The sequence below is a fragment of the Sander vitreus genome, chromosome 9 (assembly GCF_031162955.1).
Source record: "Sander vitreus isolate 19-12246 chromosome 9, sanVit1, whole genome shotgun sequence".
In the NCBI taxonomy this organism is placed as follows: Eukaryota; Metazoa; Chordata; class Actinopteri; order Perciformes; family Percidae; genus Sander; species Sander vitreus.
In genome coordinates this window covers 18,888,316-18,908,628 of record NC_135863.1, presented here as the reverse complement: position 1 = coordinate 18,908,628, position 20,313 = coordinate 18,888,316, and the positions used below count along the sequence as shown (strand labels likewise).

Below are 20,313 nucleotides of genomic sequence, written 5' to 3'. Positions count from 1 at the left end.
ATATTAAATACGAACCCTAAATACAAAGCTTGAACACAATTATAGGCTAACATTACTCCATACCAGTAATATTATACAGTCCATGCTCCATACATGTATAGCCTACAGTGAGTTTGAAATAGAGTTGAATATAGAATGTAATTGGAGATCAATCTAACCAAAGCCACAATGAAATACGGCTTTTATAAATGGCCTATATAAATCTAGTATTTAAAATGTTTTTTTGTTGTCATCCTTCATGTTATTTTTCTAGCTTATCTTGTTTCTCGTTCTCTTTATTTTGCCTGCCGAAGAGTCATTTTCAACTTTAATTTGTTTGCATTTATGGGATAGCATATGGTGCATTTAATTATATGCAGCACTACATAAACGGTATGCTGTTTTGCCCTTGTCCCTTAAGAGGCCAAAGGATTATGCAGCAAATAATGTAATATAGGCTTTATAATAATTGCGTCTTAGTAGGGCTCTTAAAATAATATATTTATTATTTAACTTGTTGGCTGATTTGAGGCAAAGGGAATAATTAAACCGTGTATTAATTTAAGGTATCTCACAATTATTGTGAGATACCTCATTTGAATGTATTCAAATATAGGCCCACATTTGTCAGATAACCTATGATATTGTTATCTTCAGGATTTCAGTTTGTATCTAGGTGAATTTGTCACTTAATATTTTCTAAACTTATATCACAGGCAGCTCAGGATGGATGGATGGATATATCACAAAATATATTGCTCACCATTTACATGTGACATATTTCCACTAACGTATTAGTTTTTATTCTTTATATTTCAATAATTACTGTTGTGATTTCATAATAAGCTATACACAGAGGAATGGTCATCTATTATATTTTCTCTCTAGGCCTTATACATATATCACTTTTCCCAGTCACTGATTTGTAAGTACATGAAAAATAAACTCTTGCTTTACATTTTAACCAAACAAAGTAGTTTGAGAATTTTGTTGTTGCAAGTATCCTATACCGTTGTCAAGGTGATGGCTGCTAATGAGTGGTGGTGTATTCACAGCATGATTTGTTCCACTTGTATATGCACACTAACAAAGTCACAAGGTACATTATGTTTCCTCTTCACATACAGAAAAAAAATCACAGATAGTTGAGTGTTTGAAACTGCAGTCTATTGTTATTTATGGCAATAAAATCTAGCACCATCTTCAAATGGTTGCTTTTGCATCTATTTGTTAAAGTTCGTTTGAAGTAATAATGGCTCCATATCGGTTTTACTTTTGTGTAGAGTATGTTGTCATAGCAGTTATTTGTTTTTTGACAGAAAAGGGGACAGAATGTACAGAGGAAGGCCAGCTACTTGTGCATCTGTCAACATGCACTGATTCCCGTTGGCTTATCAGTAACTTACTCTGTAGCAAACAAACAAGAGGTGATTGGCTGTTTGGAAGAAGGTGGGATGGCATTGGTGTCATAGCATTTCTGATGGTGATTTGTTTGTGTTAGGGGGTTTCTTAGTGTGCGTGGTTTGTTGCAATGAGGTGTCCTGACTAGGGGAATGACATTACGCATTGCTTTTCTTTGATAAAAGTCATTGGACTGGATCTTCTTTTCATCCTCTTTCTCAGAGCCTGAGATATAGGTAAGCTTCCTGATGCCTTTCTAAATAAATAACTTTTAGTTCACAAATGTTGTGTCACTCAGTAGCATTCAAGGTAGTGAACAATTTGAACATATCTTGATCATTGTAGTTTATTTGTTTACTATATATACTTTGTTTACTCTGTTGTCCCTCACTCAGACTTTATTGGACAGACAACAGGATTATGAGACTCAACAAATTGTAATGACTTGCTTGATTGAATTTAAACAATTAACAGAAACATAATGAGCCTTTCCTTATCCGTGTAGGTGGCGTTGTTTAGTCAGTAGATTGTCCCGCCTTTTTGCATAACAGATGACCCGGACTATTGGGTTATTTCACAATCAGTGCAGACATTGCTCCCACCTGTGTGCATGATGTGACCACCACAAAAAAAAAAAAACTGCTTAACCTACTATTGTGTCAAACTGAGAATCCTGACTGCTACCTTTCATTACATTTGTTTAAGATGGGAAAATACAATTGTATGTGGAAAAAATGTGATTTGACTGGGAAGGAGTAAAATGAATGTGGGAGGGTGCAAGTGAAGAGCTGAAAGGATTGTGCTGAGATGGATGACTGCTCTCTGGGGAGGTGGATGGGAGGGGAGTTGGGATGACAGTTCAGACAGCTGGGGTAGGTTGGATGTTTTTCAGACATGCAGTCCGTTATAAGTGTGGCTTTCTTTGTTAAGTTTTAGTCTATTGCCAGGAGAAATTGATTTACACCCTTAACCCCCACACAAACATCGACTCACACAAAATACACTTTAACTAATTGGATGAGACTCGTGCTGATATTATTTACTCACATTTGCAATCAATTTCTAAGTTAATATTTCTATTTTGTATTTGAATACAGCCCTATCAGTGGGGATTGCTACATTGTGCAATTTGAGCTTTCCTCTCATGAATAACATTCCTTTAATGAGACGGATTATGGAAGATGCTCATTACAAATTAGCAAAGTACACTGACAGATGAAATATACAAAATACAATGATAGTAGGAACCAAGGAATGCTTGCTTATTCTGCATATGTTCTGATATCTAATATTTTTTTGTTTGGCAATTTAATATGTTGACAGTGTTCTTCAGTTTGAGATGTTTGCTGCAGAATCTCTTTTATATAGAAAAAAAATAGGTGCTCTATAGTGTGTGTGTGTGTGTGTGTGTGTGTGTGTGTGTGTGTGTGTGTGTGTGGTTTAGGCAGATGTGTTTTAGCTAATACAGCCTGAGAGCAGCTGGGCAGGGCAGGGCTAATAGACCCAATGACATCATCCAAAGAGAGAGAGCGAGAGAGAGAGACACTGGGAGCATGCGAGCGAGCTTGCCTTAGGCAGTGAAAGGAAGCAGGACAGCTCAGACAGAGAGGAGAGCGGGACAGTGTGTGTGCGTGAACGGGAGAGGACCAGACAGCATTCAGTTGACAAGGATATAGGACTCTACCTGGAAGATTTTCTCTCTAGTTTTCTGCCCTTCTTCCATTACACCTCTCCCCCCCCCCCCCTCCCCCCTTTCCCCTTTCCCCCCCTCATCCTCTGCTCTCTGCTCCTGCTTCAGGCGGCTCCTCCGGGCATGCTCCTTAAGCCAAAGTATGGCCGCTTTCGCAATGAGTCAGTGACCTCCTCCGACGACCTGATGCAGAGCTTAGCAATGAGCGGCAAAGTTGTGGCCACACCGGTGGTCTCCTCCTCCGCCACGAGCCTTCCTCTGCCTCCCTTGCCTCCTCTGCCTCCCCTGGATCACAGTGCCAGATCATCATCCTCTGCTGGGGCTGCAGCCCTGGCTGACTCTCCTTGCCTGGATGGGGAACAGGATGCCACCACAACCTTCTGCATGCTCATCCCTAGGATGCCCCAGTGGAAGTTCTCCAACTCCCTGCTTAGCCGGAGCCCGTCCAACTCCAGCTCCAGCTCCAGCTCCAGCAAGGACTCAGGGAAGGCAGCAGCAGCTCCTTCCCAGGCCTCTGTCTCGCATAGTTCATCACCACACAGGCACAGTGGTGCGACCTCAGCCAGTGGCCCGGTGGCAAGTCTCGCAGCGGTGCTTAACTCCTGTGACCCTGTGTGTGTCACCCCCTGTTCTTTGCAGGCCATTCGAGGGCAGAGAGCAGTTGCAGCGGCAAACTCAGCCAGTCAAGGGGGGCACGGATTTGGGGCCACAGAGGCCATGGCGAGCCCTGGGGGTTCCAGCAGCTCCCGGTCAGGAATGAACCGCAGGACAAGGGTGGAAGGCATGTGGCTGGAAGGAGAGGACTTCACCCAGAAGGGTAGCTTCATCCACAAACCCTCTCAAGGCTGGTTGCACCCTGACAAGAAGATTGCAGGACCAGGGGCTTCTTATATTGTCAGGGTGAGTCAGGGGGCACCTTTTTTTGCTAATGCATACTGTATATCCATTGTAAAAGGTACACCTCTTGAACATCCACTTAATTCAGGATCTGTTTTGAAAGTGTGTACAACCAAAAAAACTAACTTTTCCTCCTCTGGTGCTAACATATCTATTAACAGGAATCAGTGAACCACATCATATTAATGACCCCATTTACAGGTTTCTTTATCTAGGTGGGAAACATAAGGACACCACAGTGCCAGGCAGTTTGTCATGCAGCTCATGTGGCGAGGGCTGGGGAATACATAATCCAGATAGATGGCTTGGTGTGGCTGGTAGAGACTGCGTCACGATAGCACACACAGGCGTCATGGCGGAGAAAGATAAACCATGAAATGATGTGCACAAGCTGTAGTAAGGATCATTATTTGACCGCAGTGTTTACCGAAGGTTATATGCATCATTCCCTTGACATAAAACAATAACCATCTGTATTTAGAGTGCATGTAACCCCTGTCTGATTGTGAGCTTGAGCATTGTGGGAGTGGTGTTCTTTGTGTGCTTTCAGGATTGTTTACATGTGGAGACCATAAGATTGTATCCATTAAATGTGATTTGCAATCCATCAGCATAGTGAATACCAATCTTTATTATAGTTAGTATAATAAGAGCATGCTTGAAAGTTGTTTTTAAATAGTACGCAAACTCTTTGTGTTTTTATTTAAAACAAGATCCGGCAACATACAGAAATGGATGGTTGGTTGTCCCGCCAGAGAGATGAGAATGATTATAAATAAAAAGGTAGAGATATGAAGAAATGTCTTTATCAGTGTGCACTTGACTTACAAAGGTTTATCATCCTAAGCAGTCTGCTTGACGTCAATGTCAATGATGTATCCCCTTAGCGATCCCCCAACGCCTGTTAACCTCCACCCCTCTTGCACTGCTCCACCCCCTCTCCTCAAACTAATGACATGGCTCTTGATTAGCCCAGTCTGGGGCTCAAGCCCACTTTCTAATGGCATTATACAGGCCCCATTCATTCCTATATTCAATTACATTTAATCACAGTCATTTGCATCATGTGATGTGGATGAGGATGGTTGGATCGGTATGGGAGAGGTCCAATGATGAGTTTGTATGAGCTCTCATCACCATGCAGGGCTTTCCTAGATTCATAAGAAGTGCTGCTCTGATGTCTGATTGATATCTCAGTTAATTGCCAGACCAAGCTTTTAGGAGCTTATTGTTGTCATCTGAAGATACAGTGCAATCATTTTAGATGACCCGTGTAAGCTCATGTTTGAGATGCATTTCACAGCAGCTGTACCAGTACTATACGTGCAATTCTGTGGCAAATCTATGCAGGGAGGAGCACTTGCTGCATGTATTAGTGTCAAAGTGACAGTAGATTTCTGCTGCGCCGTGCCATTTTTAATCAGCATAGCTACCATAGTGCATGTCTCTTTCTCTCTCTCTATTTCTGTTTCAGTGCTTCTTTCTCGCACTCACTCACAGTCACTCCTCTGCCGGGAAAGACACAAATATGATTCTTTGTATTGGATTTCCTCCTTTGCACTTTCTCTTTGTCCACACAGCCATGTCAGGCTCTGTGTCTCTGGCCTGCATCTGCCATCTTTGACAGCCAGGACACTGCAGCAGCCATCAAACAAAGCACTGCAGCTGCCAACACAGCTATTATTTAGAGAGCTATATAAAAACCAGACTGCTCCTCATTTTATGCTGTTCTCTTACAATCTTATGCACAGTATTTACTAGTCAAATTATAAATATCTGTAATTTAAGGTGTTGTTGCTATTAGGGCAGTTTCCAGAGTTTTCCTTCCATGGTGCAACGAGTAGGTTTTGTGGTCATACGCTCAAAAATCTGCTGTGAAACGAACAGTGTACGAAAGTATGAAATTAGAAGGAACTTTAATGTCTACAACATTAAAAATGTACTTTGGCAACAAACAAACAAGACAGGAATGCATGTACTGAACTTTTAAAAAAACCTAATCATTCACCATCTACGCTATCCAGATACGTTTTGGTAACATCCGGTTGTCCTCAGTATCTGTCCATCATTCGCCCAGCCATCGTTACACAAAGTATGCTTCTCGATCTTGCCTTAGTGGTAAAATGAAAAGCTATTACATAATAAACTGAGACATTAGGACATTTTTTTACATTAACAAACTATAAAACAGCTATGATTTATCTTATAAGAAACTATTATCTTATAAAAAGGCAGCCATGAAACCACAAAGTTTTGAGCTGTCAATGTTTCTGCATTTTCTGAGGAATACTTTTTGGACAGTCAGTATCCCTGTAGTCGTAGGAATAGTGTGCTGGAGAGACTTGGCCCAAAGGAAGGGAATAGGGGGAAGAAGGGATGTGTTTCATCAGCAGATGAGTGTGTGACAATGGAGGCATTGGCAGAAAGATGAAAATAGAGACAATTTTCCTGATGGATTCGTCTCCAAATCTGGTTGGAAAGCTCATTTAGATCCAGGGCTCAAAGGTTGCTCTCTCTCTCTCTCTCTCTCTCTCTCTCTCTCTCTCTCTCTCTCTCTGCTGTTAGAGAGGATGTAAATTATGTAGCACCAAATTAGTTTCACAAAGACTTTTCTAAATTACACAATTTTATGTAAGATTTGAGACAAGATCTTGTATGAGAAGTATTTTCAAACAGGTGAAACACAGAAGTACGAGTCATTAATGCTGCCTTTCACAATCAGTGGTAACACTAACATTCAGATTTTTTTTTGTTTATGTGTGAGCACTTTTCTCACTCACTCACCCCTCCATCTTTTTTATGTAAACATCACACATATGCAAATAAGTACAGGACATCCTCACATGCATTGATTGTATACACAAACATACTCACACCCTCAGCATCCCCCAGAGGCATAAGACACTGCAGCGTGTCCATAATTTGGAGCTTTTAGTGCTGCTAATCTAGTCAAGGTGCTATTAGCAGCCCAACCTGACAGCCATTAGGAAGCTGCTCAGCTGGCTGCTACTCACTGGAGTACACTTTAATGGCCTTTATGTGGATTTGAGTTAGATTATGATGCATGGTTGGAAAGAGTAATGCATACCAGTAGAGGATTACATATCGTATACTGCGGGAATGTCTTGTAGATCTGTAATGCCACTGAAATACTGTTTTGACAAGTTTTAATCCAAATGCAGCGTTTGCTATACATGTTTATAGTTATGTATTTTAAAAATAGATGCTTATTTATCAGGCAAGTTCTCCGAGAGCTGGTGACTTTTAAGTTCAGCATTTATTTTCAAAGTGATCCCACATCCCAACCATCCCATTTCTTATTTCTCTACAACTGAAACATGAACATGCTGCATTTACAACACGTTACGTGACAAGTTCATAATTATATCAAAAGGAGCATCTAGTCTTTACCAAATATCTGTCCATAGCCATATCAAAACTTTAAACTTGTTAAAAAATTTTCTGTTTGGTTTGTTTCTTTTTGCAGTACATGGGCTGCATTGAAGTATTGAAGTCAATGCGCTCCCTGGACTTCAACACACGGACTCAGGTGACAAGGTAGGCTGGTAACCATCTCTATTGGTAGTGATGAGTCGGGAGAATTTGATCCAAGATGTATTGTATAGGAAGTATCAGCCACTATGACATCAAATTGCTACCAGTGGTGTGTGTCAGTTCTGTTATTTAGAGTAAGTGTGGTTCATTTTATTATTATGTCAACGTGACTTGATGAAGGAATTCTTAATAAATAGGGTCACACCCAGTGGTGTAGTCTAATGTATTGTAGTGGGTATACTATACTGTGTGTGTGTGTGTGTGTGTGTGTGTGTGTGTGTGTGTGTGTATATATATATATATATATATATATATATATATATATATATATATATATATATATTAGGGGTGGTACGGTTCACAAAATCCACGGTTCGGTTCGTATCACGGTTTTAGGGTCACGGTTTTCGGTTCTGTACGGTTCTTGTTATTTTTTCTTTTAATCTTTAACACTCCAGAAATATACTTCAGCATATGATATATAGCTAAAATTAGCATATTGAATGCATGTTGCACAATACATGCACCTATTGTTTTATTTCCGCTGTCATCATAGATAACATGAAATCCAAAATGTTCCCACACACCAGACTATATACGACGCTGGCGCATCCTCCAACTCCGGGCAGCCTTCCTCATCTCTCCCACTTACCATTTCTGCATGTGACGTGACCTGCAGCACTCCACACTCCACCTGAGGAGCGGTCAGCTCGGCGCCTCTCAAAATCTGACGAAAATCTTTTAAACTGACCTTTGTCGATCAAAAAAACAGACAGATTCAGCAACTGTATGGCCTATTTCTCGCTTAAAATGTTTTCAGAAACACTTTTTGGTGAACTATTTTCGTAAAATACGAGATGGTATTCAGAACGAGACGCCATTAGAGTCTGTTTTGAACCGAGCAGTTCGGATGTTTTTTCATGAACCGTACCACCCCTAATATATATAGTATAGTGTGTATGTATATATATATATATATATAGGCCAGAATCTGCCTTTGGGGGAGGGGGGGCCATATCATAGTGGGGGTCTGGGTGTCCTCCCCCAGGGAAGTTCTGAGCATCAAAGACTTAATTTCCTGTATTCGGATACACTTTTATGCACCAATTTACGTGGAAATACCTTTATTTAGCCTACGTGAAGAAGAAAAACACAGATGACAATTCAAAATATATCAAAACTATAATGGAAAGTATGTTGTTGCGTGTCATTGGGCATTTTTAAGAGGGTATATGGAAATCCTGGCGCTTTCTTAGTGGGTATACTGCATATACTTGCGTATCATGTAGACTACACCACTGGTCACACCTGAGCTTTTGGTTTAAAACCTCTAACTTCTTCTAAACGTATTGTTTCATTTAACACAATTCTTTCATTTTACTTAATTTTACCAAACCCTGCTCAACCAGTTGCAGTGGAAAGGAAATGTTAATGCAAGTTAAGAGACAAACTCAGCTAATGTACACACGCTCAGTGACGGTACATATGTGTATGTATCACACTATACCTCAGGGTCTTAGTATGTCTGTGTTGTGTTGTTATGGCCTACATGCAATGTTATTGTTATAAAAGCAGGCTTCTTTGCAATCCTTGGCCCCATGGGAGAAGTGCACTCTCTCTCCTCCACAATCGATCGACAGTAATCGGAGCCCACCGTGCATCCAAGGCTTAAGTGCAGAGGGAGGAGGCTGCAGAAGATGGGGTGATAGAGAGGGAGATCTATTATTGATGATGTTTGCTAATGATTGTGGAAAGCTGCAGTGGTCCCCGTGAATGCACCCTGCTGGATAATGTCTGCGGTTGTAACTTCTTAAGGAGGAGGAGATCAAAAACAAAACAACAACAACCAAACATTAGCAAAGGTAGAAAGCATACCGAGCATCAGATGACTGCACCAGGTTTTGTTGTAGTATGCCATCAGTTTAGTCATGAATGTTTTAGTGATGATGAACATGTTTTGCATTTGCTTCTTGCTGTTGTTGACTATATAGTCGGCCATTGGGCAAGCACACTTAGTAGAATTCACTGCAGCCTTTTCCATTCAGTAACATGTTAAAGGCAGTTTATCAATGACAGCTTTAATTTCACAGTGATGCTAACGGCATGAGGTCTCTAATTCCTTGGGGAACATTGGCCCGACCATCTGTCCCCCAATCAATGATTGATTGTCATAATCAATCTAGTCTATATCCTTGACGATCCACTTCCGGGTATGCTCCTGCCGCAGGAAATTCCGCCGGAGGCAAGTCTTTTCGCCGATGTCCGTTTCCTTCCGTTTTATTTGTGTTGGAATTTTAAACTCCGGTGGATTTCTGAGGACTATGGTTAACTGCTCCTCAGATCTCTGCAGGGTAAATTGAGACAGCTAGCTATACTATCTGTATAAAACAACTTTTGAACGTACACGTTCCACCAAAACAAGTATCTTCCCGAGGCTTTTTTGCATGGCTCTGAGTGGAGTTTAGCACCGCCCATGACGATTCTGATTGGTTTAAAGAAATGCCATTAAACCAGAGCACGTTTTCCTCCCATCCCCGAATGCTGTGTGGAGTAGCCAAACCCTCCTTCAGCTCACTTTGGAGGATGGTCTGGCAAAGCAAGACTATAATCAATCTAACAAACTTTATAGGTTATTTTACTGTATTAATTAATGAGTTAATTGTTGTTAGGTGCAATTCAAAAGCAGCATAATAAAGTCAGAGCCTTTATTGTGCGTATTAGAGCTGGCATTTTTTCAGCTTGCTGACTTGTACAAAAGTTAATTTCATCCTGGAATACCACAACAAAACATTCAGTGCTTGTAAGAATTTCAAAATTGTACTTCAGCTCCTAGAATTGAAGAAGGTGCATTCTCCTAACACTACTCCCTGTGTCACGGTGTTAAACAGCAACACCAGTGATAATGAGGCCCGGCCTTTTATTGCAGGGAAGATATAGAGGCTGCGGACAACAACAACAACAACAGCCCATCTCTGTCCTCCTCCTCCTCCCTCTGCCCTCTCATCAGCATGAGTCACTCGAACAGTGTGGTGTTTTTCAAAAATCCCTGAGAAGACCTTTACCCGAGATGGGGCCCGGGACGCTGCTTTTTAAATATTTACGAGCCACTTGATAGGGGCAGCTGGGTTCTTGACTGCTGTCCCCGCTGTCCCCTGGCAGCGAGAGAGCTCCAGCCTCAAATCCACATTATGCCTCCCTCCCGCCATCAGACACACAGGGGACAGAAGCTGTAAACGTCCATTAGGTGGCCATTCCCAGGAGTTATAGCAGCAGCTTCACTGCAAAGTTGTAACAAATCTGCAGAGAGAGTTGCACTGTGGAAAAAATAAATGTGAGTAATGTTGCCCTAAAGAAGCAGTAGACAACTGTATTTAGGCTCAAATTATAGTGTTTCTTCTTTCCTAATTTGACAGGGAGTTAAACATGAGTTTGACAAACAATCACTGTCGTAACAGTCCTTGCACATCAGTGGTAAAAACTAGTTAGTGCTTGTGAACAGACCTGCTGGAAACCTTTTTCTTGACCTTTGAACTGTAATGGGTCTGTGGCCTATGACCTTAGCCCGAGGGAGGGAACACAAAGCTTCTGTTCATGTTTAACCTCAGGTTTTTCCATCATTGTGATGCAGCAGTTTTTTGTAGCCCTAAACAATGACTCAACATTTCAAACGTTTACTCCTCTGGATTGTTAATATTTGGGTGCACAGTTAACACAAATCCACATGGTTTTTATTCTTGCTGTTCTTGTAGCTATTAGATGAGTGGCCAGTGTGTCCCACTACAGTCTGACCTTTGATCTTTCTTTATTCCCCTAATTAGGGAAGCCATCAACAGGCTGTGTGACACTGTGCCAGGTGGAAAGGGAGCTTGGAGGAAGAAGGTTAATTGTAAACTTTAATCTTACTGTGCATGTTTCATAATACTATTGTTACTAAATACTTTTGAAATTGTCTTATCCCTCCTGGAGAACTAGATGAGTTGAAGTTACCACACAGGTTAGTACAGTGGTTTTAATAAACTTAAAGTGCTCATATTATGCTTTTTGCGTCACTTTGTAACACACGTTATAATGCTCGCCTAGCTGCTAGCATGGCACACCATTATACTCTGGTTCTGATTAGCTAGCAGTGCTTACCTAGCTACTGTGCATGTGTGACTCCCAACAAAGATGGAACAGAAGTGAGATGCCTCACTCTGTAGCTAAAACAGAGAGCTCAACACACAGGGTGACAAGAGGAGCTGCAGCAATGTGCAGTACAACAAAAATATGGTGTTTTTTGAAAATAAACCATGTAAACCTATTCTGATATAAGCTCTAAATACAATTATGAACCTGAAAATGAGCATAATATGAGCACTTTAAGACTGTCTACGAAAGTCACTTTGGTTCACATGACGTCTAATTTGTCCTGATAGACATAAGCAAGTATTTTGTTTGTCATAACAAATACAGTAAATACAGGACGACATTTCTGTTCTCTGAATATTTTAAATATGTGATTGTAATTTCATCTGTATTCTTTTATTTATTCTTCATGTAGGCCCAGAACAAAGCTCTCCAGTCCATTATGGGGAAGAGTAACCTGCGATTTGCAGGCATGAGTATTGCAGTCAATATTTCCACAGATGGCCTTGGTCTGCTTATTCCTACCACACGACAGGTATGATGCTATAACTACCGTAAATGAATCTGTACATGGATTGGACTGATATATTTGCCCAAATACCCTTTAATTAAATGTTATTGTCTATTATTTTTATTATTATATATTGTCCTTTCTGACCACAAGTAAATTAAAACATTTTCAAAATCATTGTTATTTAATTTCAGTAATGATAGGTGTCAATTAATTTCTCCTTTGATCATCAGTTCTTAAGTTTTTTTTTCATTTAATAAATAGTTTTGGTGTTAATTGATTGCTAAGAGACATATACAATAATTTCATTAAATCTGGCATTTAGGGAAGAATTGCACTGCTCCACAATAGGTTAAATGATGTTCAGAGGCATTTCCTCTTTGCTGAAAACAAAAATGTGGGAAATAATGATCATTGTGTAGTTACACTAAACTTCAAAAGTCTAAAAGTGTAAAGCTGAATCTTTTGAGCCCTGGTCTGTACTTCATTGAAACAATTTAGTATTTTGGCATCTTTAGTCTTTGTCCATTTGTGTTGTCTGTATTCACATTAATCAATGATGGCATGTAAAAGTAGAATAATGGCAAACCTCTGCCTCTGTTTTTCCTCTTGTCTCTTTCAGGTGATAGCACACCATCCCATGCAGTCCATCTCATTTGCTTCGGGGGGAGACACCGTGAGTGCAACGTTTCGCTCCCTGCTCTCCTTTACATTGTTGTTGTTGAAATAGACTTTTTTTGGCAGACTGCACATATCTGACAGCATTCCATTTTATTGGTTTCCAATCTCATGACCCGAAGAATCAATAAGGGCTTTAATTTATCTGGTCTAATTGAATTCATCCTCCTTTCTGTTGCAGGACACGCCTGATTATGTTGCGTATGTGGCCAAAGACCCAGTGAATCAGAGAGGTAAACGCTTTTCTTTACCACATATATACAATACGTTTCTTAAAGATGGATCAATCAGAGGAAAGCTCACTTCTACTACATTTATTTATAATACCACAATTAATAAATCATACAAAAAAGTGACATTGTAGCATATCCACCCTTTGGAAACAAACTTATTTGTTATAGTTGTTCCTGACTGCTGTCCTGACTATGACATCTACTACAGTTATATATATATATTTTTTTTAGATAAATTTTTTATTAGCACAATTTATCATTCAGACATACAGAACAAACTCCACACTGTATGACAGTCAGTGTGAAATGATGCATACAACAGAAAAACACAACACACAAACTGTACAAAAACAAAAACCCTTGCCCACCCCCCCCCCTCTGCGATCTCAAGGAAAACAAAGAAGTTACTAATATCTTTAACGAGCTATCAACCCCATTAAATAGAAATTACCATAAAGTGTTTTGGAGACAAACACTTAAAACAGTGGTATTATTACTGAGACAGGATCTTAGTTCTAAAAGTGTGTTGCAGCTGAAAAAACAAAATTATCTCTTGTTTTGTCTCCTTCAGCATGTCACATCCTGGAGTGCTCAGACGGTTTAGCCCAGAGTGTCATCAGTACCATCGGCCAAGCCTTCGAGCTGCAATTCAAACAGTACCTGCACAGTCCTCCCAAAACCATGGCGTCTATGGAGAGGTGACATGCTGCCCAGACACAATGATGACTTCTGTGAAAAGAGGAAAAGCCTTTAAAGTGTTTGTCACAAATCTGTGAAGTGGTGACACAACTGCAAATCATTGATTTCTCAAGATTTTTTTTTTTTCTGGCATTTTAGGCCTTTATTTCCATAGGACAGCTAAAGACATGAAAGGGGAGAGAGAGGGGGAATGACATGCAGCAAAGGGCCGCAGGTCAGAGTCGAACCTGCGGCCGCTGCGTCGAGGAGTAAACCTCTATATATGTGCGCCTGTAGCTAACCCGGCCACACCAAATCTTTGATTTCTAACACATCAGCCACCATGGTGCTAAGAAATAACTGAATATATATATATATATATATACAACAATATAACTTTGCTATATTTTAAAGGTATAAACTTGTTGACACTACAGTGTATGCCAATGGAAAATAAAATGTAATGTTAGTAAGATTGACACCCAGAGACAGCAAAGGTGGTGTTTGGCATAATCAATCATTTTACTTTGACACACATACTGACCAGGCGTCCTGCATAAAAGAGCTAAGTTGCATTTTCCACCACACAAACCTGATCTACTGTCCAACTCTCAGATTTCTTTGTTATTTAGTACAAGGAGACATGATAGTTTGTTCTTATATTACCTCAAAATCCATCTTTTCCATAATATTGATCCTCACAGCTCTTCACACGAAACCTCAGGTGTTCCAGACTGTTCTATTCGGTCTTTTCTATTCTGGTTTATGAATGTCTTTCTGCTGCCAGCAGCTGCAATGATCTATATAAATCTATTGCAGATTTATATACAGTAGATCACTTTCGGATGTGGAGATGTCTTTCGATCGGACTGAATCCATTTGAGAACCCAGATCTTCTTATCATTATTATTACTATTAGATCACTATAAAAAGTAATAATAATAATCAACATAATTATTGTATAACACATTGTCTTCATAACACAAGGTATGGGCTGGGTCCGGATGGACTTTGAGAAGCCCTGGTTTAGATTATAGAAGTTGTGGTATTGATTGTGTAGTAATAATAATAATAAAAAATCTTTTCACTTGCACCAATGTCCTTAGGTCTATCAGGACAGAAGAGCCGATGTGGGGGGACGATGAGGACTTCTCTGAGCATGATTACTACAACAGCATCCCAGGGAAGGAGCCTCCTGTTGGGGGAGTGGTGGACTCCAGGCTCAGGCCCAGCGGAGCCCTGCTGGGTCACATCCACACACAACCACAGAGCAAGACAGCAGCACAGGTGAATCTCCAGGCATGATCCTGGACGGAACCTTACCATCTAATGTTATCACAGATGCAATCGAAGCTACATCTGGTCATCATCAAGTAGTGCATGTCTAACCTTTACCAGACAGTGAGCTAATGTCTTTCTTTGATAGCTTCCTCATAAACTGGTGACTGGTATGTTTTCCTGCTCCTTCCCCCTATTGTTTACATGGAATTAAACAGTAAGAACATGAAAACATACTCCATAACTGTCTTCTTGATGTGCCTGCACCATAATTGCCAAAGATAGATGTGATTACATGAAGAGCCTCGGGTCTTCTGTTGCCTACAGCGTGAGATAAATCATCGCTCTCTCCCCTGCAGCTTGTTAAAAATATGGCAACATGCTGTAGCTAATGTTTCATATAGAGTGCTTCAAAACTACATTATGTGGGGGACAAGAGACGAATGTGTTCCTCTGGTGTGTGTGTGTGTGTGTGTGTGTGTGTGTGTGTGTGTGTGTGTGTGTGTGTGTGTGTGTGTGTGTGTGTGTGTGTGTGTGTGTGTGTGTGTGTGTGTGTGTGTGTTTGCAGATGGGCTCACCAGTGAGGAGGGAGCAAGCGTCTTATCCCCCTGGTCAGCTGTGCTATGAACTTCACTGGGACACTGAGACAACCAGCAGCTCAGGTGAGACACCATGTGGCAGTACACAGGTGTAACATCTGGAAAACAAAATGTGTGATGAAATTGTCTGTACTTTTCTCTCTGAAAATATGTTGACATTTTTGTGACCTATTACGGTACGCGTCCGGTCATCACTGCACTCTTTGCCCTGAATGAAATTTACTGACCTTCTAACACAAAGAGAAGCTCAGTGTTATGACCCTTCTTAATATCACCCTGATAGAATTAGAACTTTTTGGGATCTTTACTCAGGATAGCCTTCCAAATAAGAGACTTGGTTCAAAGGACCTGTGGTTCAAGTCTGTCATTTTTGATAGGAGGGAAGCTTGGAGTGACCTCTGGATTCCCTGAACTAGATTATCACGATACGATAGTTAATCTTAAAATTGAAAAGCATGATTAAAGGGGACATGGCAATACAGTGATAATGAAGTTACAATATAGAAAATCAAGTTTCATTTACTACGACTTTATCGACCAAACCTTTCAATTAATCAAAACCATGTTTTAATAAGAAAATGAAAATTATAATACAGTAGCAACACTATTGACATAATCATTATGGATAAGGTTCAGACAACTTTAGTGGAGAAATCTGCAATAAACACAGCCGTTAAAGGTCCAATGTGTAGGAATTTCTCCCATCTAGCGTTGAGATCATATATCGCAATCAACTCTCTCGCACCACGCAGTACAAAGTACGTATTACAGCTACGGTAGCCTTCACGCTTCAAAAAGCCGGTCTCTTGCTCTTTTCAATATCCTTTTTTTTCCTTCTGGCCGATGAAGAAGACTCCTGTTCCTGAAAATTGGATTTTGAATATGTGTGGTCCTCCATGTTTCCTTCTTCAAACTTGCCGGGGCCGGGAAGCTATGATACCCATTGGCAGCATTAGCAACACCTGTGAGTTTATCATGAGAAAACGCGAAAGGCGGAGCAGTATGTCCTGTATGTCCGTTACCGGCTAACGTATTTCGAGATGGCGCATGAATATGGAGCGTCTACCCCAGTTCATGCGAATGCAAATGTAAAATTTCAAGCCAAAAGGAATACTTGGAATTGATGGTGGTGGTAAATATTCATGAAAAAGGACAAGTTTGTGAACGAGCAAGACAGATTTTGATAATGAACAACTACACACTGGACCTTTAACATTTTATATTTACTATTAATATTGTGAGAAGCTTCTTTCCTTCTTTTATTAGAAAGTCACTAGTGACTCCAGAAGCTGCCTTCTCATTGGTGGCTACATACAATTGGTCTATAATTATGACATTAGCAATGCACACCCACTTTAGTACATACTGCAACTGGTTTAATTGTGGTAGCTTATTTATGGAAATAAACTATTACATATACTGTGGTACCTGATAGCTCTATAGTTTAAGTTGTGATTTCAACCACTAGAGGGAGCCAAGAAACAAAACAATGTTTCACACAAATACACACACACACACACACACACACACACACACACACACACACACCATAAATCAAAAATGTATTGAGGGCACCTGTCTTTCTCAGGTCTGACAGTAGATGGTTACCTGTGTGCTGACGGCCAGCCACCAGGCAGCAGAGATTATGAGGAGCATCAGTACGTTAACACCCAGAGTCTGGAAAACCTGGATTCACTGGCACAGGGGCCTAATGGACGCAAAGGGCCCAGGGCACCCGACAGTCCCAAAAAGGACCTCTTTGACATGAGTAAGTCCTGAGAGTTAGTGTGACACATTCTGACACATATAGTAAAGGTAAACTCACTTTCTTTATTTGAAGAATACTGTGTAGAGTGACCATATTTGTGTTTGTGAAACATCATTGTCCCTGTAGGGCCCTTTGAAGACGCCCTGAAGCTCCACGAGGCCTGTGGAGGAGCTGTTGGGGCTGCAGCTGGAGGGGGAGGTGTCCGGGTCCTGGAGGACCAGTGGCCCAGCCCTCCACGCCGTCGAGCCCCCGTGGCACCAAACGAGGAGCAGCTCCGCAGGGAGACGTGGTACCACAGCCGCATGAGCAGGCGAGACGCAGAGAAAATCCTGGTCAGAGATGGAGATTTCCTGGTCCGGGAGAGCACTACCAACCCAGGACAGTATGTGCTAACCGGCATGCATTGTGGCCTGCCCAAACACCTACTGCTGGTGGACCCAGAGGGAGTGGTGAGTCTGGCAGCAAGCGGAAAACACCTTTTGCTTGTCAAAAGTCATACTATACATACTGCTTAGAAGGTTTCTGCTGTCTATAGTGAACACAATAACTTACATCCTCCCATCTTTTGCTGTCCTACGTACAGGTCCGAACCAAAGACATGTTATTTGAGAGCATAAGCCACCTTATCTCATACCACCTTAAGAATGAGCTGCCTATTGTAGCAGTAGAGAGTGAGCTCCACCTCAAACAGGTGGTCAGGAGGAAACAGTGAGCCACCTGGCCCCACATGGGATGGTAAGCATGCAGTATGCTACGTATCTACGGGATGACTACAATTATTTAATGATTGACAATGCAGATATTAGTGGGACAGTGGATAGTAAACCGTATTAGATAGGTATAAGTCCCATAACAAAATGCACATTTTCAAGAAAATAAAGCTGGTTGTTCACCTTGTGGTGATCAATTGGAATTTAACTTCAGTAAATGTGAGCATTACATTTCTGCATGCAGTAAATGGATGGATTATTTTGTGTCAGTCATGTATCTACAAGTCTAAAACAATGACTGTATTGACCTTCAATCTGTGCCTAAAATGATCATCCTGTTTTGTCTGCTATATTTCACAGCTGGATTCTTGAGTTCCCAATGCAAAAACCACAGAAAATAAACAGACATGGAAATAATTTATCCCGGATGGATATTTATAAGGAACAAAGGTCATCACTGATACTTTCTTTCCATGAACAATTCAGCTAAGGAGAGTGGGGCATCTACTTTCTCTGCCTTTGCCTACCAGGATTAACCAAACTATCCACCACCTATCGTCCGTCATGAACTCCTCAGCATGCAGCTATTAAGCTAACAAATCAACCAGAATACACATTTTGACTCATTTTAGAGCCAAAGGAGTTGTCAAACCAAGGTCAAAAAGAGTCCTACAATGCCTGTAAGAGTGAAGTGCTTCCAGTGTAACATGGCTTGCCTGACCGTCAGTCACAGGTCATCCACCGAAGAAATGGACATGACCAGAACAACACTGTGTTATAATCTGGTACAGACACTGTATAAAGAAAAAGTAAAGATGTCAGGTTACTCAGTAGTTCATTTCTATGTAAATGCAAGAAATGAAAATACTGTGACTTTAGGAGACAACTGAAGAAATGTCTGTTTCATTTGAATGTAAAGTTTGTTGGTACATGTTCACAGGTCTGGAGTACCTGACTCTGAGATGGCACAATGAAAACGCACTGAGCATGATTCAGTGCTGGATTTATGAAATAGCCACAGATACTTCTACATTCTCCATGATAATCGAGGCACCAAATCTCACTTTGAAAAAAGAAAAATGCATCCATACTATCTTCATACAGTATAGACAGCCAAGTGGACCTACAGTACATTGTCTTGAAAGTTTTATCACATGTATCAGTAATATCAGTCATTTGCATTGTGTCTGTAAGGGCTGTTCATAATTTGTTAAAGACATACTGTATGTGTTATATAAGCCTGTGAACATTATTGGTCGGACTCTACGCAAAGTAATACAACATGGGTTTAAAACTCTGCATACAAACTCAGTATATTCATGCCTGTATTTCCACAGCCCCTCCAACTTCAGTGCCTTAATAACTACAGAGACAGGCATTTGTGTCAGAGTGTATATAATGTGCATTTATGCTCCTAAACACTAGTTTTTTTTGCCATGCCAATGAATGACTGAACAAACTTCAGGATGATTAAGCTCTTATACTTGTGAACAGTCATGTAAGCTGCTCTTGTTTTGGGGGTAAATGTTTAATACTGTCTTGTTGTTTAATGACTGTTATTGTCTTTATGTGTCCCTCATAACAGTAACAAACCATAGATGGAACTCCTCTACAGTGATTGATATAAAAGATTGGATTTGGACTTGAAATGAAAATCCTTTATGTGTCAGGGAAATGCATCGCTTTATCGATTGTCCTCATCCCACGTCAGGTCCTCCACTGTTTTTGGATGGAGCCTCATGAATGCACAGAGAGACGAGGCGCGCTACGAGGCTTTTGGTCAGGTCCAAATGATTAATGTGATTATTTCAGATCTCCCCTTTTGCTTTCTCAGGAATTTCTTGGATCTGCTCTTATTTGATTAACTTTAATGGCTCTTTGTCAATAAAACTAATTGAAAAGAGGGTACAATTCAAACAGCGGTTTGTCATTTGTGAGTCTTCATATCTGCCAGCTAATGTAGCAGCTCCACAGTTAAGCCCAGCTGTCCAACTTTCCATGCACGCATTCTACAGCCAAATTAAGACTTCAGATTCCATTCACCCAAAAATAGATGTGAGGAACAGTGTGTAGAAGCTGTTGTTTTGGAAACCTATTGTGTGTTAAATCTATAGTATCTATGCATGAAGTGAGTTACAAAGAACAGGATCAACAGCAGAGCAATTTCTTTTTATTTTTTTATTATAACAATATTGTATAAAATCAATAGGC

The 20,313-nt window shown here is 40.6% G+C and overlaps 1 protein-coding gene across 1 annotated transcript; it reads left to right on the top strand.

The window, feature by feature from the left end:
- The first annotated feature begins 3,193 nt into the window (after positions 1 to 3,193).
- shc2 (SHC (Src homology 2 domain containing) transforming protein 2) lies at positions 3,194 to 19,996 on the top strand. The gene is made up of 13 exons (XM_078258165.1): positions 3,194 to 3,970; positions 7,455 to 7,525; positions 11,341 to 11,401; positions 12,063 to 12,182; positions 12,781 to 12,834; positions 13,018 to 13,069; positions 13,641 to 13,767; positions 14,854 to 15,034; positions 15,594 to 15,687; positions 17,213 to 17,392; positions 17,519 to 17,841; positions 17,976 to 18,127; positions 18,463 to 19,996. The coding sequence occupies exons 1-12, from the start codon at positions 3,194 to 3,196 to the stop codon at positions 18,102 to 18,104; spliced, it is 2,169 nt and encodes a 722-aa protein (XP_078114291.1). The 3' UTR covers positions 18,105 to 18,127; positions 18,463 to 19,996.
- The last annotated feature ends 317 nt before the right edge of the window (positions 19,997 to 20,313 follow it).